The 20,771-nt window shown below is 34.3% G+C and overlaps 1 protein-coding gene across 1 annotated transcript in view; it reads left to right on the top strand.

The window, feature by feature from the left end:
* ANKRD31 (ankyrin repeat domain 31) overlaps positions 1-20,771 on the top strand; it is a 53,773-nt gene that overhangs the window by 29,423 nt on the left and 3,579 nt on the right. The window contains exons 14-22 of the mRNA XM_052700337.1: positions 266-408; positions 2,903-3,062; positions 3,472-3,599; positions 4,340-4,421; positions 6,814-6,926; positions 8,801-9,757; positions 11,367-11,507; positions 12,327-12,423; positions 12,892-12,963. Of these exons, the coding sequence (XP_052556297.1) occupies positions 266-408; positions 2,903-3,062; positions 3,472-3,599; positions 4,340-4,421; positions 6,814-6,926; positions 8,801-9,757; positions 11,367-11,507; positions 12,327-12,423; positions 12,892-12,963 (1,893 nt within the window). The remainder of the gene's footprint in view (positions 1-265; positions 409-2,902; positions 3,063-3,471; positions 3,600-4,339; positions 4,422-6,813; positions 6,927-8,800; positions 9,758-11,366; positions 11,508-12,326; positions 12,424-12,891; positions 12,964-20,771) is intronic.

The following is a 20,771-nucleotide window of genomic DNA, read 5'->3' as shown; positions in this document are numbered from 1 at the left end:
CTTGTATTATTTTTAGTAGTTTGATAAAAAAATAAAATATCTTCCTGGTTGATATTGGATATATTTTTCTCTGAAGTAAGCTGAATTCACGGGACGTGATTTACCTTAGTAATTCAAGATGATTCTGTTTAGGATTAGTCTTAAAGATAGATCCAGTGTTTATTTTACAGAAAATTTTACACCAAAATGTGTAGTTGCTAATTATGGTTTTTGTGGATGTTTCGAAATCAGATGCATGCTGTACATGTCATCCTACTTTGTTTAGGTTGGACAGCTATTCATGAAGCTTCTGCTGGTGGATTTACGGAAGTGATCTCAGAATTACTGAAAGCTGGTGGTGATGTTAACAGCAGAGGTCTGGATGGTATTTTGCCAATACACAATGCTGTTTATATCAATTCTTTGGAGGTATGTTTTTCTTGTAAATTATATTACCTGAATCTAATTTCCAGTATTGGGCCAACAAAGTTAAATAGTGGTTAAAATATGAAAAATCTAAAGTTCCTAGTACAATGTTAGTGTATACTTGAATTCAGGAAGTAAGTCAATGTTCTTTGAGTCAATGAAAATTAGAAGAATTATTTTTTCAGAAGTGACAGTTGAGATTGTACAGTTAATTGACATTTTCAGTCTGTTGTACAAATCAGAAAGGTTCAGTGGCAATCATGTTTCTCTCTCATATATTGGACTTTTTAAAAGTAACAGTGAAACACCGAGCATTCTGAATTTGCCAGTAAACCAATAAAACTGATGTTTGGTTAATATTCCTATAAAGTAAATTAAAGCGAACAAGTTTAAGACTCAAAATGATTTTTAAAAGCAAATTATTATATTTAAAGACAAAGAATTGATTTATTTTTTTTCAAAATTTTCAGAATGTTTCCCTGGTGTGGCAAAAAAAAATCAGGATTAATTCTGGTACACACGCATTCTGGTTTTTTTTTGTTTGTTTTTAATAAAGAGACTATTAATCAGAACCTTTCATGAATGGACCTCCCATTGAAATCTATCAGAGTTAAACAGATGTATGAGAAGACAAAATACTGTCTAAGAAAACAAGTTTTATGGGTAAATAAAAGAGGAAAATCTTTTCCAGTTAATGAAAAATGGTTGATTACTGAACAATATACTTAGTTCTTTTCTCTTGTGGTGATTTTTTTTTTTCCATTTACAGTGTCTAAAATGAGTAAAAGAAGTATCAGGTTTAGCAGTTAAAAATATCTTGTCATATTTTTTCCCTTTTGTGATTTTTTTCTTACCCGTAAATATTTTCTTCATTCCCATTTAAAACTATTTCCATTTACTGATAATAAAATCCAACTTAACTTAAACTTCAAGAGTGCAGGAGAGAAGGTGAACTCTTTTCAGTTAAAAAAGGGAATGATACATCTGTAAGACTGCTTAACATTGCTTGTCTCTAACAATAGTCACCAGCTAGTCTTTAGTGTGGAGCTCTTCAGTGATCATGCGTAAAACTAGTTTAGGAAGTTGAACAAGTGGAGAAGTAGTCCTCTAAAAACAAGGCTTTCTTTAGGAGAGCCCGCTGAACCTGTTTAAGAACTGTGCCAGTATAAGGAAAGGAGTAGACCAGGGTGCTCATCAATGTACTTGGGGCTTAATGCAACTCCAGCATGGACTGGGATAGGTAGCTGTGGAAATGGGAACATTTAGATTTCCCCACAGTAGAAAGTCCTAAATGACTGGAAATTCCTGGGAAATACCATAGACTAGGTGTTCTCATGGAAGAGAAATTTAGTTGAGGAATGTGCTTTGGATCCATGCAGAATTGGTGAAATAAACACACTCCTCAAGGAGACAGCCAAATGTCTGCCTTTGATTTGAATGAACAAATAAGTAAAATGTTTTGGCACAGTGAGTTCCAAGGAACTGAGCATAAGCAGATAATGCCAGGTTGACTCTAACTTAACCCTCTATTCCTATCAAAAGAGCTGATTTTCCATCTCATTTATCTTATCTGTGAGGCATGCCATTTATCTTTTCTGTGGGGCAAGATAAAATGGAAGAGGTTATTTCACTGTGTTAGTACCTTACTCTCAATAGGACTCTTGTAAACATGCAAAAAGCTGTTTAGTATTTGTAGGGGAAACCACTAGAGAAGGTTCTGTCACTACAGATTTTGAACTTTCATATTCTTTCTAATATTCTTTCTAATATTCTTTCTAATATTCTTTCTAATATTCTTTCTAATATTCTTTCTAATATTCTTTCTAATATTCTTTCTAATATTCTTTCTAATATTCTTTCTAATATTCTTTCTAATATTCTTTCTAATATTCTTTCTAATATTCTTTCTAATATTCAACAATAAGAAAATTAGAAATGGTAAATATGAAAAATCATACATGTGGAAATTCTTTATCATTAAGCTCTATCTCCCTGATGCTTTCTTACAATCTGAGCTTTAAAGGGTGTATAATTCCATCAATGCCACAAATCTCTTTTCCACATTTTAAAATTAAGTATACATACAAGTGATTTGGACTTTGGAAAAGAAAAAAAAAATGTTAGTGCATATAATTGAAGAATAAAACCACTATTAAATATCTAGACGAAACAACCCATTTCTTTTCTGCATTTCATTCATAATCCACCTTTTTTTTTTTTCAATTTAGGTCTGTGATATTTTGTAACTGTTGTATGTAGCACTACCATAGGCAAGACAAGTTTAACAAAAAGTAGTAAATTATATGTATATTCTAAGGAAAGATTAGAAATAGAAGAGCCAATCGCACTTGTTTAATAGAGACTGCAAGTGTGACAGCTCTATTCGTACTTTTGTTATTCATGATTTATGATAAATAATATTTATATTTATAAGTTGTATTATACGTCCACATAAAGAATAACCACAGTACAAATAACATTATGTAATATGTAATAGGCAGCCAGGATTCTGCTGCAGCATGGGGCAAATCCATGTGAGAGGAATGATTCTGGGAAAAGTGCTTTGGTTGAAGCTTGTGATGATGAAATGAAAGAACTGCTGATGTCTTATTGTTCTGTTGAATATGTACTTCCTGTTGAAACTAGTGATGTCACAGGTATGTTGGCTTTATAATATAAACCGTAAGATTGCACTGTAATCTCAGTGCAAAACTATATGTTAGAATGCAATATACAGAGCTGCACATTGCCTGGCACAGATATTTTTAAGTTTATTATCAATGGATTGTTATTTATATGTTTTAGAAAATAGGATACATAAGGGTGTTCTTTTCCTGAAAATGTGAGGAATAACATGACATAACATGGTTCATCTTATAATCTGTAATTGTAGCTTTAAAAAGTATTTCCTTATACTGCTTAAATTTGAGTTCATTTGCATATGCAAGATGTTTTTATTGTAGTCTGGTCTACCATTTTATTTCTGTAACCTGTATTAACTTGTCTAACACACTGTGATCCTGCAATTTCATTTAAAATTATATTTATTATTTTTATTTTTCTTAGTCGCAAAGTGTGCTATAGGTCAAGAAGACAAAATGTACTACACATCAAGAAGACAAAAAACTGCTTGTTTTAAGTGTTATGAAGATGGTGATACATCCTTGGAGCCACAAAGTGAGAAATACAGTGTGGTGAGTACAGATAATTGAAGAGTTGTACTGCTTCATAGTGTGCTACTGTATAGTGTCGTTTACTGTCTGAATAGCATAGAACTATCATTAAAATAATTGACCCTCCAGAGTATATGTAAAGAACAGTATTGTGATCAGTAAACTGTGGATTACAGCATATGAAAAGATTGTGGATTATCTATCACTTTCCTCTGTTCATGACTCCCGCGCATTTATACATCTTGTGCAAATAATAGGCAACATGTTCATATTTTTTATTGCTTATATGAATATAAAAAGGTCAGGAATCCTAGGCTTTCCATGAAAAAAGTGTGATGTTTTTTCTTCACAATGAAGACATTTAGAAATCATTTAATCTGAGTTTAAGAGACCCACAAAGATTTTTGCATAATTTGTATGTTAGGAAAGCTCTTGCTGATAATTAGAAGTAACGTTTAAGTTGTCTAGGTGTTACTGTCATGCTGAGATTCACTGTCTGATCGCTGTGGTGAGCTCGAAGGTGGACTCTATAATGGACTAGTTTGAATGACTTAGCAAACCCAGGGTATGATATCCCTTTACAGAGCACAGCCTCCATAGTATTTATATCATATCAGTGCCCCATGGCTTGCACATAGTAGCTGCTCCCTCTATGGAATGATTCGAGTCCAGCAATACTTATCTTGCAGACCATGCATCATGATCACTGTGTTATGCAGTGGATTTGACTCTACTTCTTGCTATAATGTATTTGTTAATAGAATACTGTTGCTGCCTTACAAGATGTTGAAAAGAAGCAGAAAGAGCTGTTGCTACTTGAACTGAGAACTTCTGAAGATGCAGGTAGATGTAAATTCAGGTTTTTTTCAGTTATCTTTTTCTAACTATCAAATATCATCATTTTAAGAAGTATTGCAAATAACCTGATTGGATAACTCCTCTAGAAATTACAACTTGAAAGTAAGATTTTAATTCCAGTTCCCAGCAGCTGTTCTGCCTAGAGTGCCTCTAGTTTACTTAAGAATGAAAAACTGAAAGCATGCCGCTTGGCAGCACAGAAATATTTTGTTTCAAATCAAACTAAAAGTATAAAAAAAAATCATCAAATAAAAAACACACTGTTGGCAGCATTCTTTAGTGATAAGTACATGGGATTCTTCTAGAGCCCCCCCATGAGCATGAACACTTGTTTGTATGTAAAAGTACTGGTTATATCATTTTTGTTCTATTGCAGCTGCTTTTTCAGCAGCCTAAAATAATTAATGAGGGGGAAAAGAGAAATCTTATAGTAGGTGTTGTTGATAATGGGCAGTTTCAGAAATGCTGATGCCTGATTGTGTAATTTGAGTTGGCCTACCGAATCTCAATTCAGATTAATCTCAAGAGACTACTAAGTGACACTGACTTCCTAGATCATGAGGCCATGACTGTTCAAGTGGCAGAGGTTGCTGCAAGAAGGCTTTTGATCAGTGTCTCTCTCCCAGACTGCCTCTGCAATCTAGGCAGCACTGTGTGTATTTTTGAGCAGCTCATGCCCATGAGAATGTTTTGCTGGAGAACAGTAAGGAAAGTCATTTTTTTTCTTTTCTTTCTCTGAAAATAGCATGAAGCTTTCAAATTATATTTAAAGTTTATCCCTTCAAAAATAAATGTGAAATAGGGAATTATACAGACTTACAGCTTCTAATTTACAAAGTTTGAACTGTTAATTAAAATTTTATTTGCTTAAAAAGTATTTGTTAATACTAATAAGACATGCTAGGCAGAATCCTCTATGCACGATAAAGCTTCATGCATAATAAGGTGAAACAGATGTACAATTTCATGAATGAGGAAAATAAGAAGTATCAGACTTCCTGTTTAGGGATATAAGTGAGATGGACATGGTGATTTGTTACCCCTTCTGACTAAAGTATTAATCATCTATCTACTTGTTAAATTAAATCATAATTACTACTTGTGAAGAAGCACAAGACTGAGCAACAATATGTCAGTATTTTGACAAACTAGCAGTAGAGAATGAGATGTGTTTATGCAATACAAACTACTCTAAGGTACTCTGTTAAATTACCTTAAAGCCACTCAGGGTGGTGAGGTACTGGCACAGGCAGTGCCAGAGCAAATGTGGATGTCCCATCTGTGGGGGCATTTAATGCCAGGTTGGACAGGCAGCAATCCAACAACCTCAGTGGCAACCCAGCCATGGGGGTTGGAATGAGACTGTCTTTAATTCTCTTCCAACAGAAACCATTTTGTGACTCTATGATAAAACAGAGCAGTATTTTAATATCTTTCTAATTTAATAAATACTGGTAGGTACTATGAAATAGGTTATTTGAAATGTAAATACATTTTTTAGTTGTATAATTGCAGATTTTCAATAATGAAATCTCATCTTTCCTGTTTTATATGTTCAGGGATTGTATGTCTCACGTATTATTCCAGTGGTGTCTGCTGACCATGACTAATGAACTCTCTCTTATGATATATATCTAAGAAAAGAGAGAAAAATTTTTAACTGCCTCCCTTACTACAGAAAAATATAGCAAATAAGAATTTATGATTTCTATTCATATTCTATAATACATATTTGAAGATATGTAAGAATAAGGCACGTATGCTTTTTGCATATTTTTAGCTAGAAGCAGCTCCAATTATCAAATTATTTTATACTTCAAATATAAAGGTTTTTGGGGTCGTCTTAAGCTTGTGTAATTTCTGCAGATTGCTTCACATAGCGGGGGGGCTTGAAACTGGATGACCCAGGCCATTCTATGATTCTATGATATAATTGATAAAATGATATATTATAATATATAATATATATATAATATAACATATATAATGATATAATTATTATATTATATATATGTTATGCAGCTCCTTGTACCATGAAGAACTTCAAAAAGGATTCATTGCTTCTCAGCCATGGGACAGTTCTTTTAATGTGCTTTGTTCTCTTTATAACTTCCTAGACTGGGCACTGATACTTCAAACTTTTCTGATACTTGGATTATTTAATTTTAAATTAAACCTGTACTTAGTTCTTCCTGAGAATAATTTCTCTGGAAGTACTCTGTTTGTAAATAGCTTTTAACATGAATGGCCATGTAAAGCTGTAACAGTGTTTTTATACTTGGGCAGTGGTTTTTGCTATATTAAATATGTTATTGCTATAACTGTTTTCTACTAACCATCACCATCATCCTTCTGTTTGCATCAAAATAATGAACAGATATGTTTACCCAAGGCCTGTCTCAGATTGAAGGTACTTTGAATAAAGTGTTTGCAGAACAGAAAGCAGACGGGGCTGCCCTTGATAAAAAATACAGGTATGTAGAATACAAGGTTTGTATTTATAGGATTTTTTTAAAGCAGTACTGACAAAGGTGATTAGAAGACTAGTAACAGTGCTTTGAAAGCAGAACAAAATCTTTCAGTCTTTGCTGCAGATCCATATTATCTTCTGTTACCTCCAGTAGGAGGAGAATTACATGAATTACATGAATTACTAGAAAACAAGAAGGTTTATGACAAGAGAATTTAGGCTTCCAAACTATTATTGTTAACAAGGTATGAGTGAATTAAAAACAGAGACAAAACAATCTATATTTTCACAAACTTAATCTGCCTTCTAATATTGAGGAAAAAAAGGTGTTCTGGAGAAAACTGATACATATTTCTGGGTATTGCAGATACCCTATGCCTAATGCATCAGCTCTCCATCAACTGTAGTGAACTAAATTCCAAATCGTATTGTACTTCCTTTTAATGATTTGTATGATGTAAAGTTTGTTTTTAATGAAGTAACTTAAAATCTTCTGCCACACAAGACATGAATGTACAGAAGATAAGGAAGCATCACCATGTTTTTTTATCTTTCTGTTTCTCACTTTGTTGGCACAGGAAGATACATTACTTCTCAATTTCTGTATATTTCTTTGAAGATCTTAAAATGTTTTCTCACCTAAGAAAAATGAAGAGAAAAAAAACGTTGTATTTGTACATTGCTTTGCCCTTGTCATTCCAGTCATACATTTTTGCCTCATATTTTCTCTTTAGTTTCAGCTTCTTCTGTGTTTACACAGCAATAAAGCAACAACATTTCACTAAAGAAAAATTACTGGAGTGTCACAGTATTCTCCAGCATTCTGTAGTTGTGAAGGCTCAGTAATTAGTGATTGATAATAAGCTGATTATGTTGATCATATCATGGATTTCATCATATCACAGTATTGGGCATTAATACAGTCACACTGTAATTTGGTTGTCCTTGTTCTATACCAAATAGTCTTACTGTACCTCTGTCTTGAACCCCTCTACACTCTCTCTCTTGCAAGCGTGGAGTAATGTTACTTGCATGGTATCTGTGCTATGGATGAAGTTTAAAGCAAATCTTGCTGCTGTTCCTTTTCTCACACCTTGTGGTACTCCTCTATCTTTCCAGTAAGATGTCAGAGCAGTGGTGCAATCAATTGCCCCATGAGGTGGGATTAGGAAAAAAAGGAGTATGGGGTCATACTGTTGGTTTTCATGCCGAAGTGGTGAAAATAAAGAATTCCCATTTCAGAAGGGGATGAAGTCTCTGGAAAGAAGAGTTTGTCTCTTAAAAGGAGACAAACTCAACCAAGAAGCTGGGCCTGAAGAAAAGAAAGAGATTCCCAGGCTAGCATATAACATTCTAAACTGCTCAGTCCCTTATCTAAATGGTTATGGTAGTATTATTACAGTTTTGATTTTCACTAAGCATTTTGTGGTGAAGGACCATAAAAAAAATGTGATAATAACTTCAAGAATTTATTCTGAGCTCACTGTAAAAAAGACTCTGAATTTGAGCAGTAGTGGCACTGAATTCAATGGACTATTGGGATTTGCAGTGATAAAAGGCTGACTAGTGATAATACAAACCCGATGAGTTAGAAGTGATATAAAGTTTTTTCTGCATTTTTGATGGTTTGCATCTCGCTTTTAGACAGGATTCTGCAGTTTCTTGTGCATAAAGCCTTGCATTTGAACAATAAATGTAATATATTACCAACTTCAGATATGATTAAAAAAAAAAAAAGCTTTGTTCATATTTTAGAGGTTGATAAAATCCTTTAAAATATACCTCTGTTTTCAGTGAGTTAAGCTGTTCCTGTTTTGTGTTCACAGTAACTGCGGAGTTTTTTTTATTACTTTTAAATTTTCTGTAGGGTTTCAGCAAAATCTTTTAAGCACAGATTGAACAAGTAGCTAACCTCTCTTCCAGCCAAAAGAATCTGTTGACTGTTGTCCAAAACCAGAAGGAATTACTGCAGAAAATAGAAAATTATAGAAAAACAAAGCAAGTGTTCAGAGCATCAGATTCAGAGAAGCAAATCCTGAATCCCAATGTAGTTACAGATGCTATGGGGCTTGGTGCCAGTATGCCTAATGAAAACAGAGTGAAAGCACATCTCTCTTCAGAAAATAGATCTTCAGCTCAGGAATGCAGCCAGTGTCCAAACAACTGCTTGGCTGAGACAGAAACTAACAAAGAAGCAGTAAGAGGCAAAGTGGTTTCTGATAGTACTTCAGAATCTGAAAACTGGGTAAGAAAATATTATTTCTATGACGTGTCAGGGTTGACAAATGCTATAGAGTTAGTGTCATTGCCTTCAAAACCTGCAGCTTACACTGCTGAAACTAACTGTTCACAGCAAAAAGACATTGATCTCATAGCAGTTGGAGAGCAAGGAAACAAGTCATTAGATCCCACTTCAGTGACCAACACATTCAGTATTTCAGAAGGCCAAAGCGCTGCTGCCAGTAACAGTGTTTGTCAGCCAGGTGGTGACTGTCAGCAGGTTCTTGCGGATGAGGATGTACACAGATATGTAAATAAGAAAAAAGCTTTCCAGCAGCACCAGCAAGTAATAACATCAGCATCCACAGATAACTTTCCTAATCTGAATAAAATGTTCTTTCGGAGTCGTGGGAACTCATTTAATGCAGAATCGATGGCTGCAAATTTTGCATCAGATGCAGATTATCCAGTAAACCTTAGTGAGAAATCTTTCCAGAACTATGGTTACAAGGAATGTGAACGAAAACAAAGGAAGTATGCGAGAAAAAACACAAAAAAGCTTCAGCTGATAGATCTTCTTGAATTGGGAAGGATTAAGCCAGGAGAAAATGTTTTGGAATTCACACTGAAGGTAATTGTTGAGTATAATAATAGTATAATAATAACTAGTGAATAATTGTGGGGGTAAAAACAGCAACATTAAAATGAGGAAAAAACAGTCTGTATCGTCAGCATTTAGTAGTGAAAAATTTTATGTGTTAATTACATGTGATATTTTATGAGTTGTAAAGGAAAATGTTATGGATAATGTCTTCTGCTTAGTTTGTGATTTTAACACATAGAATACTGCTTAAGTAGTGTTTAATTTTGCATTATCAGTTTCTTCATGTTTCCCTTTGCTAAAGTCGGAGTAGAATTATTGGCTGTGCATTGCTAGTTTTTCACATTTAAAAGAGGAGAATGTTAAGGTTTTGATGACTTAGCGTTTTGAAGCTGCTATTAAGGATTTCCTCTGTGTCATGGTAGACGTGAATGTATACCAGATTTCTCACTAGCTGGTTCTGGGGCCTGATACAAACCATGTCTGCAAAAAAAAAAGAAGAAAAATCAACCTCTATTTAATATGAAAACGTACCCCCGTGTTTCCAAATACAAAGCAGACTTTTAAGACAGCTGCTGAGGACCTGACTTAGTATTCAGTAAATGGTGGAACTATTGACTGAATTCCCATCTGTGAGCTAGTTAATTTCCAGTGCAACATATTAATTAGAATGTGAAAGGTTGTTTTCAGCTAACCAGATATAGTTAGTTAAAGCAGAAAAGACCTCTTTTTCTACACCTCCACTCTGCTCGGGAATGCTTTTCTTCTGAGAGCATCTGGTTTGTTGCTATACTTTGTACCATAAGCCAGTGTTAGCAAGTTACAAACCTCTACACTGGGTTATGTCGTGGATCTATACACACTCTTCTTTTTATTGGAGGACGTGTAATTTTCCTACAAACCCTAAGATGATTAAATTGAAGGATAGAGAATTTAACATGCTCTTTGATGACTGTTATCTGTCAGTGCTACTTATTAAATTCCGGTCCTAAGGAATCATGACCCTATATTGAAATGTTGATGTTGTGGCTTTAGAGAAGTCAGTGATATTAGTAGAATGAAAATGGCACTCATTCGTGTCTTAGAAAATCATGAGTGCTGTAGAGATTGAAATGTAGAGGCTAGTATCTGTTGCATTGCAAAGAATTGATTCACAAAGTTTCTTTACAGTTATACATACTTAGAAAAAGCATATAGCTAGTGCATAATACTTACTTAAGTTAGCTTTGAGCAGGCAGCATGTTGTTTTTTAACACTATGGACCCATGCTATATAAATGCGAATTAGATTTATTGTTCATCAAGGTATTTGAGTTAAACATCTTAGTTTATATTCTTACAGAGTCAAACCATTTGTTATGGTGGAAGGTAGCTGGATATTTTTTGATGGATCATTCCTTTATTCTGATTGTTTAACTTTGTACGTACTAAACAGCATTGCCCAGTATTGCGTATAACAAAATTTAACTTAGTGTAAAAAATTGCAAGCCATAAGAATTTTTATTTCCTTATTGTGGAAAAAAAAATTGGCTACAACTCTTCAGGTATATAGTCCAACATTTTTTCCATGTTTTAGGGATTTTAATTCAGTTTTTTTATTTTATGAGCTGAAAACTATTTCTTTATTTTTCTTTTTTTAGGAATTCACTTGCAAAGCCACACTCTTAACAGATGGCCAGATCAAAACAAGTAAAAATAAAATATTTCAGAATCCAGTTCGATGGGTTGAAGACCTCCTAGGAAGTGATATTTATGTGACATGGAAGTATGCATGGAACAAGGTATGCTTGATTTTTACTCTCAGAAATAATATCGATAAATGCAAATAACAAATTTAATGAATCTGTAAATTATAAGGTGAAATGCAGTCAGGAAATATTTTCACTATTTTTGATCTCCATTTTTTGTTACAAAAGCAGGGTACAAGCCTAAATTTTAAAGTCTTCCTGCTACTAATGAAGTGCTGTGAACAGAAATATGTAACTCCAGAAAAGGGTTAGCTATACAGTGCTAGATACAGGTGTTCAGAGATTGTGGGAAAGCCTAGTCAGTAAGCTGTCAGTGTTTTGAAAGCACGGTTTTGAAATGATTCTTGACTGAGAAGGCTGAAAGGTAGAATCACAGAATTGTAGGGGTTGGAAAGGACCTTTAGAGATCATCAAGTCCAACGCCCTGCCAAAGCAGGCTCCGTACAGCTAGCTGCATGAGCAGGTGTCCACATGGGTCTTGAATATCTCCAAAGAAGAAAACTCCACATCTTCTCTAGGTAGCCTGTTCTGGTGCTCTGTTACCATCACCATGAGAAAAGAGAATAAAGAGAATAAAAAGAAGCAGTCAATAGTTTGAGATGTCAAAATGTCGGGGACAAATGTTGCAGGAATAGTGTTATTCTTTATTTTAGAGATCTTAGTAGGTAAACAACATTTTTTCAGTAAGAATTTTAATCAGCAGAATTTCTGTTTAATATTGCCTGATGCAGACTATTAAATACCTAATCTGAATTTTAAAAGAAAAGTGAAAGTTTTTCACGTATCAGGAAAAATAACAACAAAACCACAAAAGAATTAAAATAAACAGTTATCCATTTAGATCTTTTATAGGTTGCTTATCGTGGGACACAGTTGTCAAAGCTTGTTGTTGAAGATGCTCCTGTTTCTATTGACCTGGAAATACCATCACAGCGGAGAGAGCTTGCAGGTATGTACCACTTAAAATCTAATGTTCACCATGTTCACATGTTCATCAGAAAGTAATTTTTCATGAGCTTAAATTCCAAAATACATCCATTGCTTTCTGATTTATTTTGGACTGCATTCATATATCAGATCCCTGTACTGAAACATAGATAGAGACATAAATGACAAGTGGTCTTCAAATAAGTACTTTTTATTCAGAATGTAGTTGCATGAAGGAGATAATTGCAAATGACTTGATTGCTATATAAAAATATGTATGTAATATTTTGTTTTAAAATATTTAATATAGAGAGAGGGAAGTTTTTAATAAGTCAATCTCATACTTTGTTTACTCTTTTGGAAACTCAGTTATGTGCACAGCTTTTAATTGCATGTAAATATTAAGATCACAAATAATGTGTGTTGGTGAAAATCCAAATATGTTGAATGCAGCAGTACTAATTGTGGACTTCATTGTTGTCATAAACAGAAACAGTGAAATCATTTCCATGCACTGATGGAGAAGCAGCTGAAAGTCTCCCCACTGCCAAAGAATTAAAGAGTAAGATTTCTGTTTTTAACTGGTGAAAAAAAAAAACAAAAAAAAAACAACCCTAACAGTGGAGGCAGGAGATGTAGAGCAGATGCACAAAGGAAAAAATGAAAGTAGGGGAGCAGAATTGATTTGGATGAGCAAAGATAAGCATAGTTGGGAAAAATGATTGCTCAGCCAATGGATTGGATTGATCTGAAAGAGATACTCAAGTTTTCCAGAGCTCTGTATCTTCTACTTACTCTCTTGAATCCAAATTAGGAATATCTTGTTATTTTCACATGGTTAACAAAATACCTCAGTGTCATTTGAAGTGTTCAGTTACATGTCTCCACTGAGTCAGGACAAAGACAAACACTTCCTGCATTTAGGAAGAGAAATATGATACAGCAGCATTGTGGAATAATGTAATATAGTCTTAAGTTAGAGGAATGGAAATGTTACTAAAGATGCTGAGATCTTTGGGGAGTTCACTGAGCTTTTAAATTTGTGTTTTCGGTATTACACTTTTATATTAGTTGCACATTAAGCCCTGTTGGCAGTATTAGCAGTACTCAGCAGTGCTTACTGCATTTCAGGTAGCATTTCTGCCTGTACTGCCTTTGATTATACCACAGAGACATGACCAAGAGTTCAACTGCAGTGCAAAGGCAGAGTGGTCATCTCAAACCCTGAATGGCCAGTGTCACTTTGCACTGCAGTCGTTCAGGTCTGCTATGGGAAACAGTAACAAGCATATGGGAGGTGAAGGGTCTAAATTTGTGTCAGACACTATGAATTGAAGTTGCATTCACATTGTAAAGCTGTTGTTTAAGCATCTGCAAGACCTTCAGCTGCAGGGCAAAAGATGCAGTAAACCCTGGAGCTGAGAGTCTTCTGCAAAAAAATACTTTCTTAGCTTACTTTTTTTGTAATTTTGTGTATGGATGTTAGCAGTGAGCAGTTAAACTGTATGTCTTAGCTGCCATGTTTAAAATCACACACTTAAAAAAAGAAAAAAAAAATGCAAACAAACTAAAAGCACTCAATAAAACAAACTCCCTCACAGACTGAACTCCCTGTGGTTTTAACTGAAAAGTTACTTGTTACAGCTCATAGGAGTTGTATATCTCCACTGAACAACTGACCATCTTGCCACTTTCGTGTTCTCTCAACTTCTAGTTCTCCTTACCAGCTAACTTAACTGTAATGTAGCCTGTGTGGTTGTTGTCAGCCTGTTATTTGATTGCCCTGTCCTGTCTGGTAACTTAAAGCAAAAGGCTCAATTTGTAGACGAAGATAACCTCTGACATACCAGGTAGAGATTATGCAAAATAAGAATTAGTAATACAGTAAAAGAAATAAGCTCAAAATTCATGGAAATATTGTTTCAAATATAGATTTCTTTGTATCTAATACAGTTATTCTTGTCAGTAAAGGAAGATCTGCTTAGTGTGCACAGGATACCCTTTAAAAAATTTGACCAATGGTTTCCACATTTCTAGCTTATAGAACCCAAACTTTTTTGTATTTGCTTTTTTTATTCACTTGAAGAGAAACTTCAGATTTCTGACCAAAAATATTTCTGAAAGCAAACTATGGAAAAATAACTCTCACTTAGGAAGGAAAATCCTTCAAAAACTTGTCTCGTGTTTAATTGGATCTCTTAAATGAAGCTTTGGAAGCACCTTCAGAGCCCACGTAGCCCAGGAATGAATTTGTTGTATTGTTTGTCCCTTGAGTGGTTCTTAAGAAACAAATGCAGATACACAATGCTATTGCTCCTTTGCTTCATGCTGAATAAATTCTAAATACAAAGCTCAATTGATTTGACTTTCAACCAGTATTTGTTTTTTTCTTCACTAGTCCTGGGAAATGATAAAAGAATAATTCTAGCAGTTTTCTTGCTAGCTGATCTTGTTTTGTTATTCTTGTGCAGTACAGAGTTCTGGTACAGAGGTTGCTGATGGGGCAGGAGAATATTTAAATCCAAATGAAGTGCTCCATAGAATGAGACCAAAACTACTAAGTGTTTCTATACCATGTAGATAGAACATTGAAGTACAAGTAAATAATGCATGTGCATATTAGCAAGAATTTTCCTTTAGACCTTAAACTGTGAACTCCTCAGAGTTCTAATTCAGAGCTCCAGATTCTGCCCAGGCTTAAACAATTGTGTCAGAAACTATTTTCACAGGTAAGATTTGACATTATTCTATTACTGTTTTTGGAAGAAAGGTGGAAAAGATGATGAATATTAATTAGTAATTCAAAAATCAGGATGAGAACTGGGCACTCAAAGTTTAGGTTTTTTTTTTTAAACAAATGTCACGACCTAAAGGAGCTTGACTCTGCATATCTGACTTTTGGATTGGGTATTATTGGCATATCACCATTAATAACAGTTATAAGGAATAAAAGAAGAACTTGGGAATGTAGAAATATATGTAAATACATAGATACTATAGTAAAATATTCATTAACTAGATAGTGTCCTTATTCACATTCCTGTAAACTATATACTGTGTATTCTTTGTATTTTATATTTTAGAAGCAGTGAGATTGTAAACAAATTCTTCTATCCAGAATAATTTTCCATCTCAGAGTTATTTTATGGCGAGGCTATTATTTGAGTTCTGGCTTCAAAAAATGTATTATGTTTGAATGCATTCTGTGTTCTCTCCTTTGTACCTTATAGACAAAATGTTTAAAAATATTTCCCAGTACTTTCAAGGTCTAGAGATTTGCTTTGGGTAATTGCATACTTTACAAAGAAAGTTATGTCAGCAAAACTTACAAAGCTGCATTTTCCAGTAACTTTTTGTGCCCTGACTAAAGCATAGGCTTGCTTCATCTACATACTCTTCATTTCCAAAATCCTCTTCCTGCTCTTATGTGACTCTCAGCAATGTAAAAGGTTGTGTGACTGCATACTGAGTTGAGTGGATAATGAGAATGGAACAAAATTCACTTTTGAGGATACCAGGAATGAAAGAAAAGAAAATAATTCTAAAGGATGTAAAGTCATAGAAGCCAGTTCTAAGAATTTAATGCTTGTGATTTCTTACCTCTTAGTTTTTTTTTCCCCTGAAACTAGCATATTACTTCAAAGGTAAATAGATGACTCAGTACCGTAGGTTAATGTAGGTCAGATAGAATTTCTGAAGGTCCAGCCTCTTGGTCTAAGTAGGACTAATTTACAAGTTAGATAATGTTGCTTCAGCCCTTGTCCAGTCAGTTTCTGAGTATTTTCACGGATGTACATTGCACAGCATCTTTTTACAAGCTGTTCCACCATTTGACCATGTGGTCACCGATGGCGACCTGTTTTTCCTGTGTACAGGAATCTTACTAATTTCCTTAAGAAACCTCACTAAAAGTAAACTGACTCCAAAGAGCTTTAAACAGTGGCTGTGTGGCCTTTTTACTTTAAAGTTGCAAAAGAAATGCTTTGATATCTGGCCTTTCAGCTGCATGCAACTGCTTTTCATCTGCTTCGTTGGTCACGTAGAGACTGAAAAAAGCAGAGCTGTTATAGATAACCTTCTTAGTATGTACCTGTCTTTTCCTGTCTTACTTAGAAAAGTGATAAAAGAAAGGCAGTGTAATTAACAGCAAGAGGAAGGCTTGCTGTGTTGTTTTTGAACAGACTTTTTGACTCCACAGTCTGATAGTGTCAAATTAAAGCACTTAGGAGACTACCTAAATACCTTAACTTGATAAGCATTCTGATCATATCACTTTTTTTTTTCCCCAACACTGAATTTTAACAAAGTTGGAGCAAATCTCCTACAGAAGAAAAGTTCAGTGTTTAAATCACCACACAAAAAAATTATTTATGAGGTTAGGGGAAGCCTCTAAATATTGTCCTGAGACTGCACTTAAAAATCCACTGAGCAAATCACAACTCCTGGATTTTTGCTAGTGAATTAAAGCTATAGGTTTTCTACTAAATGACAGTTTTGACCTGAGCTGTAAATAGATTCATACTTTGTCTTCTGTTTCTCCTAATCTGCATCAATGTGCTGTAAGTTGTGAGAATTTTGAAGTGCTACTTTTTAATTACCCAAGATTGGTCCTGGGGCTAGTTCTTAACTTGTCATATAATACTCAGGTTTTATAGAAAGCTTAAAATAATTTAAAGTAATTATGTATTTATCCTGCAAAAGATTGCACAAGGGGATTATTGGCTGATCAAGTGTAAAGTAATAAATCAAAATAATAAATTGGAAAAGAGACAAACAGGTGGTGGGAACCTGCAAAGTGTTTTATAGGATAAGAAGTAGTTTCCTCCAAATCCTTTTTCGAGTAATCATACTCCTAATGAAGGATGCTAATGTATGCATTTGTTGTTGGAGATTTCAGTAATTTGATATTTTAAAGGAATCATTGATTCAATCCAGGAATTGAAAGTCCATCGGGCAGCTATGTAAAAAATATTTGTTAGAAAAAAGGAATTGGGCATGTTTTAAAATACTGCATTTATTTCCTTTTTTATTTATTTATTTATTCCTTTTTTTTTTTTTTTAATAATACATTCAATCTTGAAGATATTCTCTTATGGGAAGTTGTATACATTTTAAGATTGATATTAGCACGTATGTTAATCATACCTCAACTTTTTGGGAAAAACTAAATTACAGCTGCTGTAAAGTCAATAAAATCTGCTGTTACTTAGGTTGTTCTCCCTTTATCCTCATAGGTAACGTCGTATTTCTATATTTTAACATTCTATTTCTCTAATAGATTTGAGGGTTTGAGTTCCTCATGGTAAATAAAAAATTTAGAATATCTGAATAAGATGGTACAAGGACACTGATGAGAAGCAATTCATACGGTACCATATAATGTAGAATATTTGTTACTGGCTAACATGCATGTACCTAATGTATGTAGTAGAGAGGAAAAAAAGTTGCTGTATAAGGTGATGACCTGGGCAAAAGTTTTAGTGGATAATGACATACTGTCTTTATGCCACTTTACTGGGCGGTGCTGGCAGGAGAGCTGTGAAGTGTTATTAATACATTTTTTGAACATTTAGAAACAGATTTTATGGTAACTGTGTCTCTCCAGAAAATATAAGGTCTCCCAGTCTGTGTTGTAAGAACAATACTTCCATGTATTTGAAATACATTCAAAGGAAAGTGAATCTAGATACCTGTTGTGTGTTTTTCTTTGTTTTTCTTTTTGTTTGTTTTTGTGGTTTTTTTTCCTGCTTTATGACATTGCTTTTGTCAGTCTTGCTGGAGGACAAAAAGAAAGAATGAGGTTATGAGAAAAGTTATTATTTATTAAGTAGAGGAAGAAACATTGCTTTCTTAAATCTAACTTTTTTTTTTCTAGCAGCAACATAATAGAATAATGATTTGTGAAGCATTAATTAAATTCCAACTTATTGCCGTGCAAATTCTGGTGCAATTTTAGTGGTACAACCAAGTAACTTGTCATTATAGTTTACTAAGTAACTTCCAAACTGAAGTGATTTATTTTAGAAGATGTGATAAATAGTCTTCAAATTTTTCTGAAGGATGTTAACAAAAATACAGCATCTGATAAGTTAGCTGTTGAAGAATAAGATGGGTCTGGACACAAAGTGTCACAAAGTTGCCGAACTCCATGCTGGCCTGTATCTTCTGGGATTTCCTTACCTTCAGATATATGACTTAAATGACATGTCTCATTGCTAGAAAGGGATCACTCCTAACTCATTTGTTTGCAAAAGCCTTGGACTTCAGCATACAGAGAAGGAAAAAAATCTGTCAGAATGAAGATACCATGAAATGTATGTCAAGTGAATCAAGAAATGTAGAGAGACCTGGAAAAAAGTAAAAGCTTTCTGAGGGGGGAAAAACAGAAGAAAACCAAAAACAGTGATCAGGGAACCATGGAGAGAAAGATCTAGTCCAGCTATGACTGTCTCCATAGGCATCTGTTTTTCTAAGATACTGGACCTTAATCAACTATAAATAAGTCATTTCCAAAATTACCACTATCTTGGGAAGAATTTGTATACCTCCATTCAGTCTCAGCATTTTGAGAGTGACAGGATCTAAAAATGTTGTTTGTGTGAGGTGCTGGCTGTCGTTTCCAAGTCCTTACTCTTAGTGTGAAGGACCAATGCCTATTGGGATTCCTGGTTTACAACTGCTGTGCTCTGTTTTTGAGTTTTTGAGTGGAACGCAGATGAGGCCCAAGAAACTTGAAATCTCTTAAAATTGTTTTTGTTTCACATATTCAGAGTGGAATTCTAGATTAAATGCTGTCGTCTTTAAGTGTGTTGTCCTTAGATGTTCTCTTTGCTAATGCTCCTGTAGGCCACATCTAAACTAACTGCACCTAACAGATCCACTTGAGCCAGATGGATAACATCTTCTGTGACTTCAGTGTCGATATCACAAATCGGTTGGGCTTTCTCTCAGTTGTAGTAATAATCTTCACCTGTGTTATGGAAATATTGACTATTGACTAAGATTGACTATTGCCTATAAGTTGACTCAAATATGCTCGTGGTTGAAGTGCAAGAACATTTAAATTCCTTCTGTAGATAATTTCAAACAGTATAATAGTTAAAAAGTGACTTACAGTAGCTGTGTGATTCCAGCAGTATCTTATTGGGAAAAATGTTGGGATAGACATTTTTAGAACCGGCTCTTTTTTAATGATCAGAATGTGATGACTGCACAGAAGTAGCAATCTTTTGTGACTAACCTTTATGCAGCTGGAAATTCTGGCCTGACATTTATGATTTCACAGCACTAATGGGAATTTTCCTTAAATAGCATTTCCAGGTTCTTACTTACCACAGAAGCAATGTCTTGTAAAGCTGTAAGAAAACGAAGATAAAAGTTCAAACCGTTTCAGAATAGTTTCAAAGCTATAAGGCTGAAATGGATGCCAACACAGATGTAAAAGCCATTGGCAGGCAGAATGGAAAGAGCACGTAGGCTTAGAGAGAGAGAGAGAGAAAAGGCTCATTCTGATGTTGATTCTGATTGACATTTTATCTTCCAGCTTACAAAGATGGAAGAAAACTAAGAGCACCTGACAAGACAACAAAGATAGTAAAACAAAGAAGATCCCTACATACAAATCATTCACCTAGATTTTTTTTTCTGCACCTAGAGTACACAGATGATGACTTTTGGATAGCAATATGGAAGTACTCCTGTACTACTAAAAGCATCTAAGCTGCCAGTCACTTACAAAGACAACTTTCAAAAGGGGAAGGGAGTTAACAAAAAAAGGGAGAATGGAAACTTCAAAGTGTATATTAAAATGTTTAATTATAAGCAAAGAGAGAAAAGGGAAGAAGAATTGAGAAAGAAAAATGGGAACAGGAAGAATGTTAGTTGCCTGTTTCAGAATATGGATTAAGGAACACAAGGAATAAACATTAAAAAAAACTGATCAATTCCTACTGGAGAAAAAGGTATTGTATGTGGATATGAGAACTCTGTTACTGAAGACCAAAGTCAGTACCAAGGAGAACAAGATTGAGGTGTATATGTTACTGTGATTTTGCAATTGAGCATTACCTAAAATTAATGAAAATTAAAGATTCAGGAGTTTTTCAGGTTTTAATTATGCGCTCCAGTAAGTTGTGCTTGTAATATAATACTTGTATTTCATTTACAAAATCTTAATCCAATGGATAAGACATAGTTTTACCCAAAGGAATCTGCAAAGAAAACCATCAACTGCAAGGGGAAAAAAAAAAAAAGCAAACAAACCAACAAATCAATAGATTCACATGGTCATAACTTTATGACACTTTCAGATACTATTTTAGATTTTTTTTTTTTTTTTTGTGACATAGAATGTTGCAGCAAGAGCACTAG

Source organism: Tympanuchus pallidicinctus, unplaced genomic scaffold, assembly GCF_026119805.1.
Source record: "Tympanuchus pallidicinctus isolate F22 unplaced genomic scaffold, pur_lepc_1.0 scaffold4, whole genome shotgun sequence".
NCBI classification, from domain to species: Eukaryota; Metazoa; Chordata; class Aves; order Galliformes; family Phasianidae; genus Tympanuchus; species Tympanuchus pallidicinctus.
Note: the sequence above shows the minus strand (reverse complement) of the source record. Positions and strands in the feature narration are given on the sequence as shown.